This window comes from Mustelus asterias, chromosome 14, assembly GCF_964213995.1.
Source record: "Mustelus asterias chromosome 14, sMusAst1.hap1.1, whole genome shotgun sequence".
Classification (NCBI taxonomy): Eukaryota; Metazoa; Chordata; class Chondrichthyes; order Carcharhiniformes; family Triakidae; genus Mustelus; species Mustelus asterias.
In genome coordinates, this window is record NC_135814.1 from 88798259 (window position 1) to 88816382 (window position 18124).

General features: G+C 42.3%; 1 protein-coding gene across 1 annotated transcript in view; it reads right to left on the bottom strand.

Moving 5' to 3' along the window:
- Positions 1–18124, bottom strand: part of mcm3ap (minichromosome maintenance complex component 3 associated protein) — a 62895-nt gene that overhangs the window by 7804 nt on the left and 36967 nt on the right. Inside the window, exons 15-25 of the mRNA XM_078228876.1 lie at positions 12838–12969; positions 12226–12339; positions 10636–10788; positions 10323–10478; positions 9894–9962; positions 8769–8903; positions 6218–6368; positions 5798–6056; positions 4115–4212; positions 1461–1851; positions 1104–1370 (exon numbers count right to left, since the gene is read on the bottom strand). Coding sequence (XP_078085002.1) covers positions 1104–1370; positions 1461–1851; positions 4115–4212; positions 5798–6056; positions 6218–6368; positions 8769–8903; positions 9894–9962; positions 10323–10478; positions 10636–10788; positions 12226–12339; positions 12838–12969 — 1925 coding nt within the window. The remainder of the gene's footprint in view (positions 1–1103; positions 1371–1460; positions 1852–4114; positions 4213–5797; positions 6057–6217; positions 6369–8768; positions 8904–9893; positions 9963–10322; positions 10479–10635; positions 10789–12225; positions 12340–12837; positions 12970–18124) is intronic.

The following is an 18124-nucleotide window of genomic DNA, read 5'->3' on the forward strand; positions in this document are numbered from 1 at the left end:
CCTTCTACTTGTATTCTTATGTTATGAAAAGGATAATTTGAGGTGAGTAGGGGTACATGCAAAAAATAAATAGTAACAGTCTGATGTTAAGGTACTAATGGGCTTGCCATGTCTGTTTGATAAACTATCTGAAACAAATGGATAGTTGTAAAACATGAGGCAAGGATTGTATTTAGCAGATAGAGAGCTATAAACAAAAACAATGCAAGACAGATGCCATGTTCAACTTATAAAAGGAAAAATGGACAAAAAAACAACCAAAATGTGAACAGGTTTGGAGAATCAATCTTCAAGATTTTTCTTAATTTTCTCCAAGTAAGTTTTGAATGCAGGATGAGCTTGTGCTATTCTGTACAGTTGATTAGGCTGCTCAAGATTAATGTTTTGTTGGTAATAACGTGAATTGTCAACCTTACTGTTTTTCGTTGTATAAATCGGTCAAAAACGCTAAGGAAATACCCAACACATCCAATTTCATCAGACATGTGTGCCCAAATTATTCCTGCAATTATTCATGTACTCTTCACAGTTTACCATGCTCCAATTTTTATGCTTCCATATTCGAGTCTAGCTCATTTATATATGAAAAGGAGCAATGTTTCCAACATGGAGAGCACCACTGTTTATAGCCCTTCAGTCCAGGGCAAATCCCACTAACCACAGTTCTGTTTTCTGCTCTTCAATCTGTTTTCTATCCCTGCCTCCACATTCACTTTTGTACAGAACCGCTTGACTTTTATCAACAAGCCTATGAGATACCTTAACAAATGCTTCTTGAAAGTCTATTTACACAACAGGCACAACATTTCCTTCATCAATAGTTTTTTCAAAGCACTTATTTTTCCCAATTTCTTTCTTTGAATCACATTTGGTGATCCAATCATCTTCTATCTCCCACAGCAAACTAAAAGTGCAAAACATTTTGCCCTCAAATGGACGTAATTTCAGCCAATGTCATCAGAATTCAGTTTCCAGACCCATAAAACCAGAGATAAATAAAGTTCTCATTCCTTTGTGTACCCTCCTCATCACCACAACTTACTGTAATTCTACAAAAATCAGTTCATTCTAGAATGAAAATGTAAAATAGAAACATGATTGACCTGCAACACAGGGCAGGTTTGGGGACTTCCATTCCCTCAATCGATGGTCAATGCAAATGGCAATGATTTCATCCCAAGGTATTTCTGAAACCGAAGGCCCCTCATCTATCGTGACTTCCAACATCAAGGGACAGTTCTCTTTCCATTTGCTGTAAACTTGATTAAGGAGATGTTGAATCCTCGAAAGCAGCAGCGGACAAGTTTGCTGTGATACTGGCACTTGAGATACGTAGTGGAAGATCATATCATAGACTTTAGCCCACGGAGCTATGAGGAACAGAAAACAATTATTGCTATAATACAAATGATGAGATCACCAACACAGAGTAAAATTATCTCATAGGATTATGTTCATACCATGCAAGGGAGGTCGGTCCATCACCGGCAACTGAAAAGATAGCACAGCTTTTTTTAGCCAGGTCAGATGGTTATTAGAATTCCACTCTTTGTGTGCCAGTATTTCATGAGCAGCAGGTCCAGAAAATTCAGCCACTGGCCAGGAAAGATTGTACAGTTGCTCAGAGGACACCACTTCTGAAAGGAAACGCAGCACATCATTGTAATACTCAATGATGGAGCTGGGGTCCTGGGAAGGCAATACAGCCAGCTGCCTTTCGGTTTTATCGTGGTAAAACTGGTCACTGAACTCTCGGCACAGCCCGTCTTCAATGAACTGCATTAGAGTCTGACAGCCGACCTCCGGTGGTGATGGGCAACGTGAGGCCAACCACCTTACAGCTTCAGAGACCTAAAAGAAATTACACCCATGTGTTTAATTCTCACTGTAAAATAAGTGACAAAAATAACACGCTGCAAAGCACTGGAAACATGGCACACAACATTTCCCATGTGGTCTGTTTGTTGTGAAAAGGATGGGGAGAGACAATGATTGAAGAAAAACTTGCCACGACACAAATTCCACACCACCATTATTGAGTAACCTTTTGCTAAACAGTATTTATTTTTCGACCAGAGGTAAAACTGAACTTAAAAATATAAACTCTTGTCCAGATAAAAGAACCCTGTAGACAATGGCTCTTCAATGGTCTGGCATTACACAGAATCCCTTCAAGTACAAACTGTTGCCTCAGGCCAGCTGCACAGAGATCGAATCCTGGAAATAGACCCCAGTTCTTTTGAATGAGGCGAACCTGATGCAATAAGACAAGAAACTCAAATAGTCCAAGTGATGCAGATCACGGAGGAACTATATTTAAATAATGTTCTGCAATCGATCACATTTATTCAAATTGGATTATTTTGTTCTACATGTTAGTTGGCAGGTATTACTGCATTTATTGTCCATTCCTGGTTTCCCTGGTGATGGCTTTCTTTCTTGGGAAGCTGATTAGTCCATTTCAAAGAGAGCTACTAGTTAAGCACATTATGTAATGGGACAGAACTTAGAGTCATAGAGGTTTACAGCATGGAAACAGGCCCTTCGGCCCAACTTGTCCATGCTGCCCTTTTTTTTTTAAACCCCTAAACTAATCCCAATTGCCCGCATTTGACCCATATCCCTCTATACCCATCGTACCCATGTAACTGTCTAAATGTTTTTTAAAAGACAAAATTGTACCCGCCTCTACTACTATCTCTGACAACTTGTTCCAGACATTCACCACCCTCTGTGTGAAAATATTGCCCCTCTGGACACTTTTGTATCTCTCCCCTCTCACCTTAAACCTCTAGTTTTAGATTCCCCTACCTTTGGGAAAAGATATTGACTATCTCGCTGATCTATGCCCCTCATTATTTTATAGACCTCTATAAGTTCACCCCTCAGCCTTCTACACTCCAGAGAAAAAAGTCCCAGTCTATCCAGCCTCTCCTTTTAACTTAAACCATCAAGTCCCGGTAGCATCCTAGTAAATCTCTTCTGCACTCTTTCTAGTTTAATAATATCCTTTCTATAACAGGGTGACCAGAACTGTACACAGTATTCCAAGTGTGACCGTACCAATATCTTGTACAACCTCAACAAGACGTCCCAACTCCTGCATTCAATGTTCTGACCTATGAAACCAAGCATGCTGAATGCCTTCTTCACCACTCTGTCCACCTGTGACTCCACTTTCAAGGAGCTATGAACATGTACCCCTAGATCTCTTTGTTCTGTAACTCTCCCCACTGCCCTACCATTAACTGAGTAAGTCCTGCCCTGGTTCAATCTACCAAAATGCATCACCTCGCATTTATCTAAATTAAACTCCATCTGCTATTCGTCAGCCCACTGGCCCAATTAATCAAGATCCCGTTGGTGCCTCAATCCTATAGGGGAGAGACCACAGGATTTAGGCCATATTTACTGAATTCTTAATATCTTATATCTAGACACCATTCTACTCTAGACATGGAAGTACAGTCTAAACCCTGAATTTTGTTATCTGGGATGTGTAGCCTAATGCTGACGTCCATGTCCGGTAAGATGAGACTTACTCTAATTTCAAAGAATAAGATATTGGATGGCATTTGTCAGAATTGGACTCGTAAGTTCACATTTTAAGAGCTTTTGACAATACTGCAGCATTACTTTCTGAGTCAGGGTCTTTGAATTAAACCTTCAGTGATAATCGTTGCAAAGTATTACAAACTATTTACAGCACAGAAAGAGGCCATGCAGCCCAACAGGACTATGCCAGTGTTTCTATTCCACGTGAGCCTCCTCCCATCCCTCTTCATATCACCCCATCAATATATCCTTTTCATGCCCTTTCTCTCTCATACACTTATCTAGCTTTCTCTTGTACCTATGCCATCTATTTCCACCACTTGCTGTGGCAGCTAGTTTCATATTCTGCCCATTCTCTAGTAAAGAAATTTCCCCTGAATGGAAAGCAAACAGCTAAGATGCCTGGGTGGGATTGTGGTCGGTGCAGACTCGATGGGCTGAATGGCCTCCTTCTGCACTGTAGGGTTTCTATGATTTCTAAGATGCTGCTCTATTAATTCTCAATCATGTCAAGCTAACCAAGGAAGTCTGTAACACATTTAATAATGAAAAATGTTACCTTGCTTGATCCCTGAAGATAATTGCTTTTTCCTGGGATCAGAACAATCAAAAATTCAGACACGAGGTGAGTAGCCACTAGCGCTTCAAGCTTTAGACCTTCATGCAAAATAAATGTTATCAATAACTTGTATATAAATTGCATAAAAGTTCCATTAAAACATCTCCCATCAGTGCGATAGAATAATCGAGCTGTATATAGTTCCTGTAATACAAGACACATGAAGAGTTTATGAAATTCAAAACAATGCATTCTGATCGGTGCTGATATCTGGATTTTTGGTGGGCAGAACGAATGATGGATGAGACACAACAGCGGGGATCCTCTGAGCAGTTGTGTAGTGGAACTTCACAACTTCAGGTTAAATAGACATATGTAGAATCCCTACAGTGCAGAAGGAGGCCATTCGGCCCATCGAGCCTGCACCGACAATACTCCCACCCACACCCAATCCCTGTAACCCCACGTATTTATTCCACTAATCCCCCTGACATTAAGAGTCAATTTAACATGATTAATCAACCTAACCCACACATCTTTGGAGTATGGGAGGAAACCGGAGCATCCAGAGGAAACCCACACAGACATGGGGAGAATGTGCAAACTCCACACAGAGTCACCCAAGCCCAGAATTGAACCTGGGTCCCTGGTGCTGTGAGGCAGCAGTGCTAACCACTGTGCCACCCATGGAAAAGGTCAGAGTTAAACAAACAGAAAAAGCTCTCCCTTTCAACAATCACTCTTTCTAACTCCCTCCCAACAGAATATAATTCTCCAAGCAGTGTTATTTCCTTCCCCTAATTTCAGACTTTTTCAATTCCTCACTCAACATTATTTCAATCCGGCTCTGAACACTTTTTAGTCCCAAACTTCTTGAGGCTGTCAGGCCAACCCTTTCAAAACACTGCCATCACTTTGCACCATTAACAGTCCACCCTCAAACCCTTCTAATATCCCCTTCATCTTAACATGCTTTTTTTTTCTCCAAGGTTCTTAAATAGTTTTATGCTCATTTCTCCCACTGCACGTTTTGAGCAGCTGGGACTGAGCCACATTCTGCAACTGCGGTCACAGCTCACTGTCTCTCTTCACATCTTCAACACAGCTCACCGCTCCACTCGCCTCCATCTCCCTTATTTGCTGTCTCAGATCCACCTGTTCTATGAAGTACTTGAGACCATCTGTCTGAAAACAGCATTATGACTTCTCTAGCCTCTTTTAAAATTGATCAATACTACAAGATAGCCAGCCTGAGTACTACTGGCAGATTCTACATGATGCTGCACATCAAAGCCAGAAGTAATCGTACATTGTGAAGTAGAGAAATTAGTAAGTAGGTTAGCACTGGATGCAGCATATCAGACTCAAAATGGCAAAACACAGGAGCCAGGACTAGAAAAGCACCATCTTATCCAGAAATCAGATAGACCTTACAAATAAATACATTTCTAGCTTGAATTTCACACGAGGGACAGTAATGGCAGAAATGACTAAACTAGATATGCTGGCTGAACCTTTTGTAAAAAATTAAATGGACTTTTAAATCTACCGGCCCATGAATTTCTCATGTTTATAATTGTTGAAATACATGATCGTAATGCAAAAATTCCACTTTAAAAATTCAGGTTTCCAGCTTTCATTGTTACACTACAGTGGTTATTAAATGTTGGCTCCAGATCTTACCTTCCATCACCTCTTCCTCATTCAATGACCTTTCCTCTCTGGGAACAAGGACGACCAGTGGAACTGGAGGATTTAAAGGTTTAGCTTGTAAAAGTTGCCTGACTTGAAGCATAGCAGAGAGCCAGTAGACTTCCTCCTCATCCTGGTCTGTGCCTTCTTCTCGAGCTGGTAGCAAGAGGATCAGAGCAGATGTTCCCAGCAGTTCTTTCCGTTGTTCCATTGCATCCACATCTGTGTCACTCAGAGGGCCTTTGGTCACCTGGTCAACAAAACCACAGATCATTAATAGGTGCGAATCAGACAAATGTAATTTCTGAAAGAACGTTTATAGGTTACTGGATCTTTTCAAGTCAACTTTGAAAAAGCTGTAACCTTTATAGAATACTTGCCTTTACAAAGATATGTGCACAAGGCACTTACCTTCACACAAATGTGCACAAATACATCAGCCACTTCATTGCTGCTCACTGCTTTGCATAGGTGTGTCTGAATGATGTTGTCAGCATCATCGGGCGGATCATCCACCCTTTCGCTTCCTTGGAATTTTGTTTTCAGCCAATCAATCAAGGTTCTTAAAAAAAGTATTTGACAAGAAAATAAATTGAAAAAATATTCCTATTTTCAAGATAGTTTAATATTAAAAATGTCATAGTAATTTACATAATATGTTCTGAGTATTGCTGCAACCGAGTTCCACGCTCAGTGGCATTTTAATTATTAGTGTGTGAGGTGCTGATGCACAGACACCGCCTGGCTGTGTTAGCATGAAAGAGATTACCAGCTGGTAACCTGCTCCAGTGGTCCAGTCACCAGCAATATTTAAAATTAGATTGTGAATTTCAGTGTCAGAGTGTGGAACTGGTCCAATAATCAACAGTGTGCTCATGACACCCTACCTTGCTCATTCACAAGGCTAAGTTTTGTGCACAAACTTCAATATTTTTCAGCAACGACACACCTCCAGTGTCAAAGCTGGTAGAAGTAGCACATTACTACCACACAGACGAGATGATCCAAGGTCTGACTGAGTTTGCTGATCTCAGGCAGGCTACAGTGAGAACACTTAAAGCTTGGAGTTCGCTCTCCATGCTGGAGCTGAAAAAAGAGACAAGGTTTCCATCCTAGAATTTCAACAAGAGGTTCAAATGTTTTCGTGGTTGCTGTTTCAGTTCAAATCTGTGAAGTAGCGTTGTCATAATAGTTCAGCTGGATACTTTCCTTCAGTCTGCACTTGGGCAGGTTGGAGCATGTCCAATTTTACAATATAATAAAAAGCAAAATACTGCAGATGCTGGAATCTGAAACAAAAACAGAAAATGCTGGAGAAACTCAGCAGGTCAGTTTCTGTTCTTGTTTCCAATTTTCCAATATTCTCTGCATCATGATCCAGTGCAACTGGATAGAGATCCAGGAAAATCTGCCCTTAAAATATATTTCAAACCGGATTACCACATGGAGTTTTCCACTGGACGGTGAATTTTATTGACATTCTACTCCACCCATTTAAAGTTATTTTCAAAGTTACTTTTCAGTGTGGCCTATTAGTATCTAATAGTAGTATTACGATAACTTGCTGCATGTTGGCACAGTGGTTAGCACTGCTGCCTCACAACGCCAGGAACCCGGGTTCAATTCCGGCCTCGGGTAACTCTCTGTGTGGATTGCACGTTCGCCCCCTGTCTGCGTGGGTTTCCTCCGGGTGCTCCGGTTTCATCCCATTGTCCAAAGATGTGTGGGTTAGGTTGATTGGCCATGCTCCATTGCCCCTTAGTGCCAGGGGAATTGGCAGGGTGGATGCGTGGGGTTATGGGGATAGGGCCTGGGTGGGACTGTTGTCGGGGCAGGCTCGATGGGCCAAAGGGCTCCCTTCTGCATTGTAGGGATTCTATAATTCTATGATTCTTCATTGAAAACTAATTATTTGCATTGGTTTATCCTAAAGAATTTCTGATAACTAACAGCATCCAAATGAATGTATCTTCAAGGGCGGCACGGTAGCACAGTGGTTAGCACTGCTGCTTCACAGCTCCAGAGACCTGGGTTCGATTCCCGGCTTGGGTCACTGTCCGTGTGGAGTTTGCACATTCTCCTCGTGTCTGCGTGGGTTTCCTCCGGGTGCTCCGGTTTCCTCCCACAGTCCAAAGATGTGCGAGTTAGGTTGATTGGCCATGCTAAAAGAAAATTGCCCTTAGTGTCCTGAGATGCTTAGGTAAGAGGGATTAGTGGGTAAATATGTAGGGATATGGGGGTAGGGCCTGGGTGGGATTGTGGTTGGTGCAGACTCGATGGGCCGAATGGCCTCTTGCTGTACTGTAGGGTTTCTAAGTACTGACATTAGAAACAAGGATGTTTCTATCGGTGCAGTGGCACTGGTCTGCAAACATTTGATTTCTTTCATTACACTAAGTTTTCTGCTTCAGCTGCAATGTTGGAGGGAGAGATGGGGAGCGGTAATGGTGTGATACTCAGCAAAAGCCAAAGCTTTCTGGTGAGGTGGAAAAACAAGACAGTCACCAGCCCCAGTTGACGCATGGCCTTCCTACATGCCGGCTGACAACAGTAACAAGGAAAAAATCAAATGAAGATGACCAACCATCCCCCCACTGCCTCTTTGCTGCAAGTGTGCTGAGATTCCAGAGACAGAGGAACTCAGGAAGGAGTCACACCCTCAACAAACATATTTTCACATTTGGTTCCTCTGAGGCCTGTACGGGTCCCTGACTGACAAGGTGAGTGCACAATCTACTTCAAGACCACTTGCATTATCTTCATAACCAACCATTCAATGATGAGTAAAATTACTTTATCTTCTAACGCTGAGGTGTCTGCCTAGTTTGGCTAGAAAACTAGCCCAGGCAGCTGACGACTTTTCAAATGGTACAATAACTTTGGGTCAGCAACATTGTAGACATTTTTAAAAAAATACTTAATACAAACATTCAGAGTTAGTGGGTTCAGAGCTTATTTTAACCTGTTGGTGTCGCTGAGTCCATATCCTTCATCACTTGGCAACAGCAGAACAACCTTCCAGAAGATTCTCTTTTGACTGGTTGGGAAGCTATCCACCACCAATGCGAACAAATCCAAAGGAGTCCAGGCAGCTTCACTAAAAGTGAAATTATAATCCAAATTTACGAATGACTGCGGTACCTTGCTTCATGGGCATAATATGCAACAAAAGCTAGCACCCATTGAGTGTCTGGAACAAGCTGCCAGAGGTAGTAGTAGAGGCGGGTACAATTTTGTCTCCTAAAAAGCATTTAGACAGTTACATGGGTAAGATGGGTTTAGAGAGATAGGGGCCAAATGCAGGCAATTGGGACTAGCTTAGGGATTTAAAATAAAAGGGCGGCATGGACAAGTTGGGCCGAAGGGCCTGTTTCCATGCTGTAAACCTCTATGACTCATTAAATCACTTACAACAAGCAGCACCAACCATTGACTCCCTCCGGATAAAAATTTCCTGCGGTTATTTATAGTCCCCTCTGCTATCAATGGACTAGTATCAATTTGCCTGCTTTAAGTCATGGCTGGTGTAACATGGGATCATTAAGTACATTTCCTAATCCTAAACATAAAACTATCCTGGTCAATTTTAAAGATCCAGAATTGTCATTGTGGTAATTGTAGACATCTTTCAAAATTTAATGTTTAATAAAGGGATGATTCAAATATTTTAGAACTGCGAATGGCTAAATTTTATATCTGTTCTTCTGTATAATCATCAGCTTCATTTATAGTAATAGTTAGACCGTTTAAATGCATAACAACTAGTGCTGCAGGAAAATGGCAGTGGACAGGGGAGGATGGAAGATGATTCTGAACAACTGTTTGACCAGCCCGAAATATTTGGTTTGCTTAGGACCATTTAAGTGGCATCGCTACAATTGCTGTCTATGCTAGTGGAAAATAGTCAATTTTAGTTTGCCAAATATATAGGCAGGCGTGTTGTAAAACAGGGCAGTGCAAGTGGTAGGGTCTATAAGGTGATGGTTGAGTAAGCAGAGAGATGGCTATCCATTACGAAAGGCGAGAATATCAATGGTATCTGCACTGAATCTGTTTGACAACAGATCTGTCACAAAATGTAATGTACCAGAGGAGCTGGTGGTAGAAATTTTGAACCCTCATTTTATGAGCTGTCTCCTTCCTCTTCTGCAGCAACCTGCAACACAATGAAAAAAAAATCAAACATCTGTAACAGGTCATGTATATATTTTCTCATCTCAATATACCATGTTGCCCTGTTTCAGGTCCAACATTATAGTCTGCTCATTAGGAACAGACAGATTACAGAAACCACCACACATTGGAAGTCTTCAGCACACCTAGAAGATGGTATTAGGAGGTCAAAGAAACAATTATTAATATTTCTGTCTCCAACTACTGCATCTTCCAGACTCGAAGATTAAATACACCAACAAAAGTAGCTGGTGCAGGTGTCTTTTAGGTGTAGAATTCTAACTGGACCAGTTGGACCAAAGGGTTGGTTTCTGTGCTGCAGACTTGGTATTGATATCAGTACCGTATACACGAGATGCTAAGGTTTTCATCTGTGGGCAGTTCTGGGTTCACCACTTGGGGACTCAGTTTGCAGCCAGGGCCAGCCCTGCCTGGAGCTGCTGGGAATGTCCACATTTCTTTTCTCAGGCGTTTCCGAGCCTCTGCAGTAGCTTTCCACCTAGCAGAACATATGGAAACGGAGAGTTAGTCATTTAAGAATACAAAAGTGAAAAATTAATTCATAGAAAAGCATTTTATAAATGCAAGTCTTTCTTTTTTCTTTTCCCCATTTACAGTTAACAACTCTAAGAGTAGGGCATTTTCCTCTCACTTACCTCTTTAAGTATTTGCAGAAACAATGAACTTCCTGCAGCGTCTCCTTCACTGCCTGAAAGATCTCGTTTTCCAATGTTTCTTTGATGAGGAAGTTGCAGAACTCTGTGGAGCAGCGGTTAATCCGTGCTCGCCTATCCACCTCCACTGCAAGCCTACAAGGGACAGAGAGATGAGCTGAGTACAAGTGTTTCTTTGATGGCATTAACTTATGGCACTTAGGAAGACATGGTTATATGCTTTGTCCAATCACCAATATCTTGTCTTTTCCCAGAAATTGATAGTAATTCTGCAGGTACAAGGCCCCCGAAACTTGAAAAGTAGAGCTCAGTTCTTGAAAACATTGATGGCTTTGAGACATGTAATGATAGGATTGGAGCATAATCAAGCTACTTCCTTTACTGATCTAAAGCTACCAATTACTGTATAGCCTTTTAATTGTTCAAGGCTCTGGGAGTTTAAAACCTGAAAACGACAAGTCTACTGGGCTCATAATGTACAAGGAAGAAAGCAATTGTAGATGTTTATAGGTTGGATTCAGACTACAGGCCATGTCTTGGACAACCTGGCAGAAGAGAGTGGAGTGGATTGGAAACTGACAGGCAAGTTGTGACAAAAAGCAGAATGGATAGATTTGGGTCTGTTTTGAAATTGGTCACAGGAACCAGTGTTGAGGCCATTGTTATTTCCTGTTTCTTATTAATCATCTAGATGCAGGTGCTGAGGACATGATCTTCACAGATCATGCCAGTGTTATGAATGCAGATGATGTAAATGGCTTTGAGCAAATCTTACTGTGTTGGACTCGTGATTCACACGATGATTCTCATCCACACAGGAATCAAATGCCTTGGAACTGTTGGTCAAAAACAAGGGTTCCTCCATCACCACATCCTAAAAGAACCCCAAAGAAATACCCAAATCCATTTCACATGCAGCCTGTGAGACAACAAAGAGACACTCTCATCCATTCAGTCTTGGCGACAATGGCATAAAGTTCCCGCAGGTCAACAATTCTTTCAAATTAATCTGAATGGTTTTGATAAATGATGAAACATTGTTGAAATGTCAGTACGACTGTCTCTCATACAGTGTTACGTTTTCTCCCCACTTCATGGTATTACCTGTACATCGAAAAACCAATGTGATTCTGCCAACCCAACTAACTCTACGAGCCCTCAATCTCTGCTGTAATCTTATACATCATTCTAAAAGCGGCTCGGTGGCACAGTGGTTAGCACTGCTGCCTCACAGCATCAGGGACCCGGGTTCAATTCTGGCCTCATGTGATTGTCTGTATAGAGTTTGCACGTTCTCCCCGTGTCTGTGTGGGTTTCCTCCGGGTGCTCCGGTTTCCAACTACAGTCCAAATATGTGCAGGTTAGCCTTGATCAATTGCCCCTTAATGTCAGGGGGATTAGGAGGTTAAATATGTGGGGTTACGCGGATAGGACAGGACCTGAGTGGGACTGTCGTCGGTGCAGGCTCGATGGGCCAAATGGCCTCCTCCTGCACTGTAGATTCTATGAAGCTGATTTATACATGGAGGGTATCATTCATCCTTCTTCAAAAGCTGATGTGTTATTAATTACCTTAGCTCCTGAATGGCACATTTCCTTATGGAGGAATCCACAACTTCCTTTGTAAGTTCATCACATAGTGCCTGACTGTAGCGACTCTTCCACAATTCCCGTTCCTGCTTCAATCTGCAGTACAAAAAAATAGTGAGAGATTGCTCTTGCATGATTTACAAGTGTCAGGAATTATCTGTCTCAGACAACAAAACTGAACACTTGGAAAATCCAGATTACAGGAATTGATGTGAACAGGTGTCTACCCCTTTTACATTGGAGCACAAATTGCAGACAATAACTTGCATTTGTATTTCACCATTTAAAAAGTGCTAAGTTACAAAGCATTTCACAAAGTTTTGTTAAACACAATTTGACACCAAGCCACAGAAGGAGTATTAGAACAGGACAAATGACCAAATCCTTGTTCAACGAGCTAGGTTTTAAGGAGAGAGATAGAAAGGTGGAGAGATTTAGGGAGAAATTTCAGAGTTTAGGGCCTAGTGGTATGCCAATGGTGGAGCAAAGAAAAATCAAGAAGGTGCAAGAGTCCATAATTGGAATGATGCAGCGATCTAGGAGGGATACAAGGCTGGAGGAGGTTATAGAAAAAGGGAGATTGCCACTACCTACCTGGCCTGTTCAATCCTGCGCTTTTCATCTTTAATCCTCTGTCTTTCTGCCTGAAATTCCTCAGATGAAGTTTGCGTCAGTAACTCTGTGGTGATTTCTGCGATGAGCTCCTCGGTAGATGTGTTTGACAAGCTAGCAAAACACAAGAAGATGTCTCCCGTGGCAAAATTCAGTGGGCATTTAAAACCAATCTTGCATAGAATTACATAATTAATCAACACAAACAGTCCATGCCAGTATTTATGCTTCCCTGGAGTCATCGTCCATGTTTCCTCATCTAGCTATCTTCTATATTGTTTTCTTTCATACGCTTAGCCAGAATCTTCTATATTGTTCTCTTTCATAACCTTATCCAGCCTTCCCCTAGGTACATCTGGACTATTCATCTCCTATTGCATTAGGCAGGTCCGCATTCTCATCACTCTCTGGGAAAAGAAGTCTCTTCTATGTTCCCTATTTGATTTTTTGGTGATTATCTTGTTTGATGGGGTCTAGTTTTGTCCTTCACAAGTGGGGACACTCTTTTTGTCTACTCTGTTAGAGGTCTTGAACATGATGGAAGGTTCTATCAGGTCACCCCTAAGCCATCTCTTTTTTTTTATACTTTTCCAATTCAATCAAATCAAATCCAATTCAGAGTCTCAACAAGTTGAGACATTTCCGATCCAGGCTGACAAGACAGGGCAGGCGATCAAACCACCCTGTCCTGGGCCCGATCTACATGAGTCAAGCTGATTGGAGAAGGGGGAGGTTCCTCCTCCAAGACTTGGGCTCATTTGCATCTTAGCCAAAAGGCCGAGATGCCACTTTTAAAAATTGCTTCATATGAAACATATGAAGCCTCAGCGTAACCTAATGACCTCAACCAAGTGCAAGCATCCTCTCCATGCTACACTTGATCTTAGCCAAGAGCATAAAGGCTCTACTTGTTCATGCTTTCCTGATGATTATGACCTCAGTCCTGGTATCAAGTCAATCTCTTTCTTTTTTGCACTCTCTCCCATACCTCGGCATCCTTTTTGTAACATGCGACAAGAACCGCACGCAGTACTTTAAAACACGGCCTTTGCAAATTTAACACAACTTCTCTATTTTTCAATTTGATCCCTCTAAAAATAAACCCAAAGTGCTTGGTCTGCTTCCTTATGGCCTGATTGGTCCATGTTGCAACTTTTAGTGATTTATGTTTTCATAGAATCCCTGCAGTGCAGAAGGAGGCCATTCAGTCCATCGAGTCTGCACCAACCACAATCCCACCCAGGCTCTATTCCGTAACCCCACATATTTACCCTGCTAATCCCCTGCTACTAGGGTCAATTTACCATGGCCAATCAACCTTGTATTCTAAGATCCCTTATTTTGTAAGCAACATGTGACCGTCTTAATTTTCTTACCAAAACTTCACACATATTTGTTTCAAGAACTTTTTTGGTGTTCCTCAAGGTAAGTAATGCTGATCCAGGAGAATGGAGTTTGTTTCACAATCCGTGTCAACATCAACAATTGCAGGGTCAGCTAATAAATGATTTGATACAAAGGGAGGCTCGCTCTACTGAGACAAGAACCCCAATCATTTTTCATTTCTCCCACACAGATCATCCTATGGTATTGCTAATTAAAGACCGTTCTATAACAGCAGTTGCAAGCAAGGCTGCTCCAACTATTTCACAGTAAGAAGTCTCACAACACCAGGTTAAAGTCCAACAGGTTTATTTGGTAGCAAAAGTCACTAGCTTTCAAAGCGCTTGCTGCTCCTTCGTCAGGTGAGTGGGATTTCAGTTCACAAACAGGGCATATAAAGGCACAAACTCAATTTACAAAGTAATGGTTGGAATGAGAGTCTTTACAGGTAATCAAGTCTTAAAGGTACAGACAATGTGAGTGGAGAGAGGGTTAAGCACAGGATAAAGAGATGTGTATTGTCTCCAGACAGGACAGTTAGTGAGATTTTGCAAGCCCAGGCAAGTCATGGGGGTTACAGATAGTGTGACATGAACCCAAGATCCTGGTTGAGGCCGTCCTCATGTGTGCGGAACTTGGCTATCAGTCTCTGCTCAGCGATTCTGCGTTGTCGTGTGTCGTGAAGGCCGCCTTGGAGAACACTTACCTGAAGATCTACCTGATCTTCTACCTGGTGCATTCTACCTGATACGCTGTAGGAATGGATGTCCTGAGGCATGGTACATTGGGGAGACCATGCAGACGCTACGACAACGGATAAATGAACACCGCTCAACAATCACCAGGCAAGAGTGTTCTTTTCCTGTTGGGAACACTTCAGCGGTCACGGGCATTCGGCCTCTGATCTTCAGGTAAGCGTTCTCCAAGGCGGCCTTCACGACACACAACAACGCAGAATCGCTGAGCAGAGACTGATAGCCATGTTCCGCACACATGAGGACGGCCTCAACCGGAATCTTGGGTTCATGTCACACTATCTGTAACCCCCACAACTTGCCTGGGCTTGCAAAATCTCACTAACTGTCCTGTCTGAAGACAATACACATCTCTTTAACCTGTGCTTAACCCTCTCTCCACTCACATTGTCTGTACCTTTAAGACTTGATTACCCGTAAAGACTCGCATCCCAACTATTATTTTGTAAATTGAGTTTGTGTCTTTATATGCCCGGTTTGTGAACTGAAATCCCACTCATCTGAAAAGAAGCAGCACTTCAAAAGCTAGTGGCTTTTGCTACCAAATAAACCTGTTGGACTTTAACCTGGTGTTGTGAGACCTCTTACTATGTTTACCCCAGTCCAACGCCGGCATTTCCACATCACCAACTATTTCAGGCAGGACCTTTGAATCCAGGAAAATATGACACTACCGTCACTACAGCTTCACAGACATTAAAGTTGGCCAGCTTCGAGGCTGTAGTACTGTAGCATTCTCCTTGCTCGTCCCAGTCAATGTGATACCTCAGTCTGCAATGCTTGAAGAGTTAGGAGAGGATGAACATTCCTAATGCTGTCTGCCAGCCAGCAAACAGCATATTGCTGTTGGGGGGTTTGAAGGAGCAGTCTCCCCCCACATGTGAATTTCTCCTCATTCTTTGGTGTCCATCTACAAAGCACATTCCAAGTGGGAGGAACTGCCAACTTATTTCTTTCCACTTCAAGGTACAACACGCTGTTAACCAATGTTTCATCCCCCTTGTTGTATTTTGTATTGGCCTTCATTTAACTGAGCATTACCTTTAAATTCTCTGCAAGACCATGCCATCTTAACGTGGCCTGCAACTTAGAAAGAACAGTGAAGGTTATCTAGGATTGCAACAGGATCTTGATCAACTGGGCTGACAAATGGCAGATGGAGTTTAATTTAGATAAATGCAAGGTGATGCATTTTGGTAGATGAACCAGGGCAGGACATACTCAGTTAACGGTAGGGCGTTGGGGAAAGTTATAGAACAAAGAGATCTAGGGGCACAGGTTCATAGCTCCTTGAAAGTGGAGTCATAGCTGGACAGAGTGGTGAAGAAGGCATTCAGCACACTTGGTTTCATTGGTCAGAATATTGAATACAGGAGTTGGGACGTCTTGTTGAAGTTGTACAAGACATTGGTAAGGCCACACTTGGAATACTGTGTACAGTTCTGGTCACCCTAATATAGAAAGGACATTATTAAACTAGACAGAGTGCAGAAAAGATTTACTAGGATGCTACCGGGACTTGATGGTTTGAGTTATAAGGAGAGGCTGGATAGACTGGGACTTTTTCCTCTGGAACGCAGGAGGTTTAGGGGTGATCTTATAGAGGTCTATAAGATAATAAGGGGCATAGATCAGCTAGATAGTCAATATCTTTTCCCAAAGGTAGGGGAGTCTGAAACTAGAGGGCATAGGTTTAAGGTGAGAGGGGAGAGATACAAAAAGGTCCAGAGGGGCAATTGTTTCACACAGAGGGTGGTGAGTGTCTGGAACGAGCTGCCTGAGGTAGTAGTAGAGGCAGGTACAATTTTGTCTTTTAAAAAGCATTTAGACAGTTACATGGGTACAATGGGTATAGAGGGATATGGGCCAAATGCGGGTAATTGGGATTAGTTTATGGGTTAAAAAAGGGGCGGCATGGACAAGTTGGGCCGAAGGGCCTGTTTCCATGCTGTAAACCTCTATGACTCTATAACACTGCTGCAGACCAAATGTTTTATGCCACAAAGCGGACCAGACATTTAAACATAAGAACATAAGAAATAGGAGCAGGAGTTGGCCATCTAGCCCCTCGAGCCTGCCCCGCCATTCAATAAGATCATGGCTGATCTGATAGTGGTTTAGTTCCACTTACCCGCCCGCTCCCCATAACCCTTAATTCCCTTATTGATCAGAAATCTATCTACCTGTGACTTAAACATATTTAACGAGGTAGCCTCCACTGCTTCAATGGGCAGAGAATTCCAGAGATTCATTACCCTCTGAGAGAAGTTCCTCCTCAACTCTGTTCTAAACTGACTCCCCCTTATTTTGAGGCTGTGTCCTCTAGTTCTTGTTTCCTTTCTAAGTGGAAAGAATCTCTCTGCCTCTACCCTGTCTAGCCCCTTCATTATCTTATATGTCTCTATAAGATCTCCCCTCAGCCTTCTAAACTCCAACGAGTACAGGCCCAATCTACTCAATCTCTCCTCATAAACTAACCCCCTCATCTCTGTACTCCCTCCAAGGCCAATATATCCTTTCGCAAATAAGGGGACCAAAATTGCACACAGTACTCTAGTTGCGGCCTCACCAATACCTTGTACAATTGCAGCAAGACCTCCCTGCTTTTATACTCCATCCCCTTCACGATAAAGGCCAACATTCCATTTGCCTTCTTGATCACCTGCTGCATCTGCAAACTGAGTTTTTGCGATTCATGCACAAGGACCCCCAGGTCCCTCTGCACAGTAGCATGTTGTAATTTTTCACCATTTAAATAAGAGTCCATTTTACTATTATTCCTTCCAAAGTGGATAACCTCACACTTGTCAATGTTATACTCCATCTGCCAGATCCTCGCCCACTCACTTATCCAATCCAAATCTCTCTGCAGACTTTCCGCATCCTCCACGCAATTCGCTTTCCCACTCATCTTTGTGTCATCCGCAAACTTTGTTACCCTACACTCGGTCCCCTCCTTTCATCTTTCTTCATGAAATTTTTACAAATTAAAAAAGTTATTCGCACACTGGAACTCTCAAGTTACTTAAAAGTCTATTATTTTTGGACGACCCGAGTGTTTTATTACCTCAAACCCAATACTGAACACTGCAATACAATGTAAAATTTCCAGTGATATCAAACTTGGATGA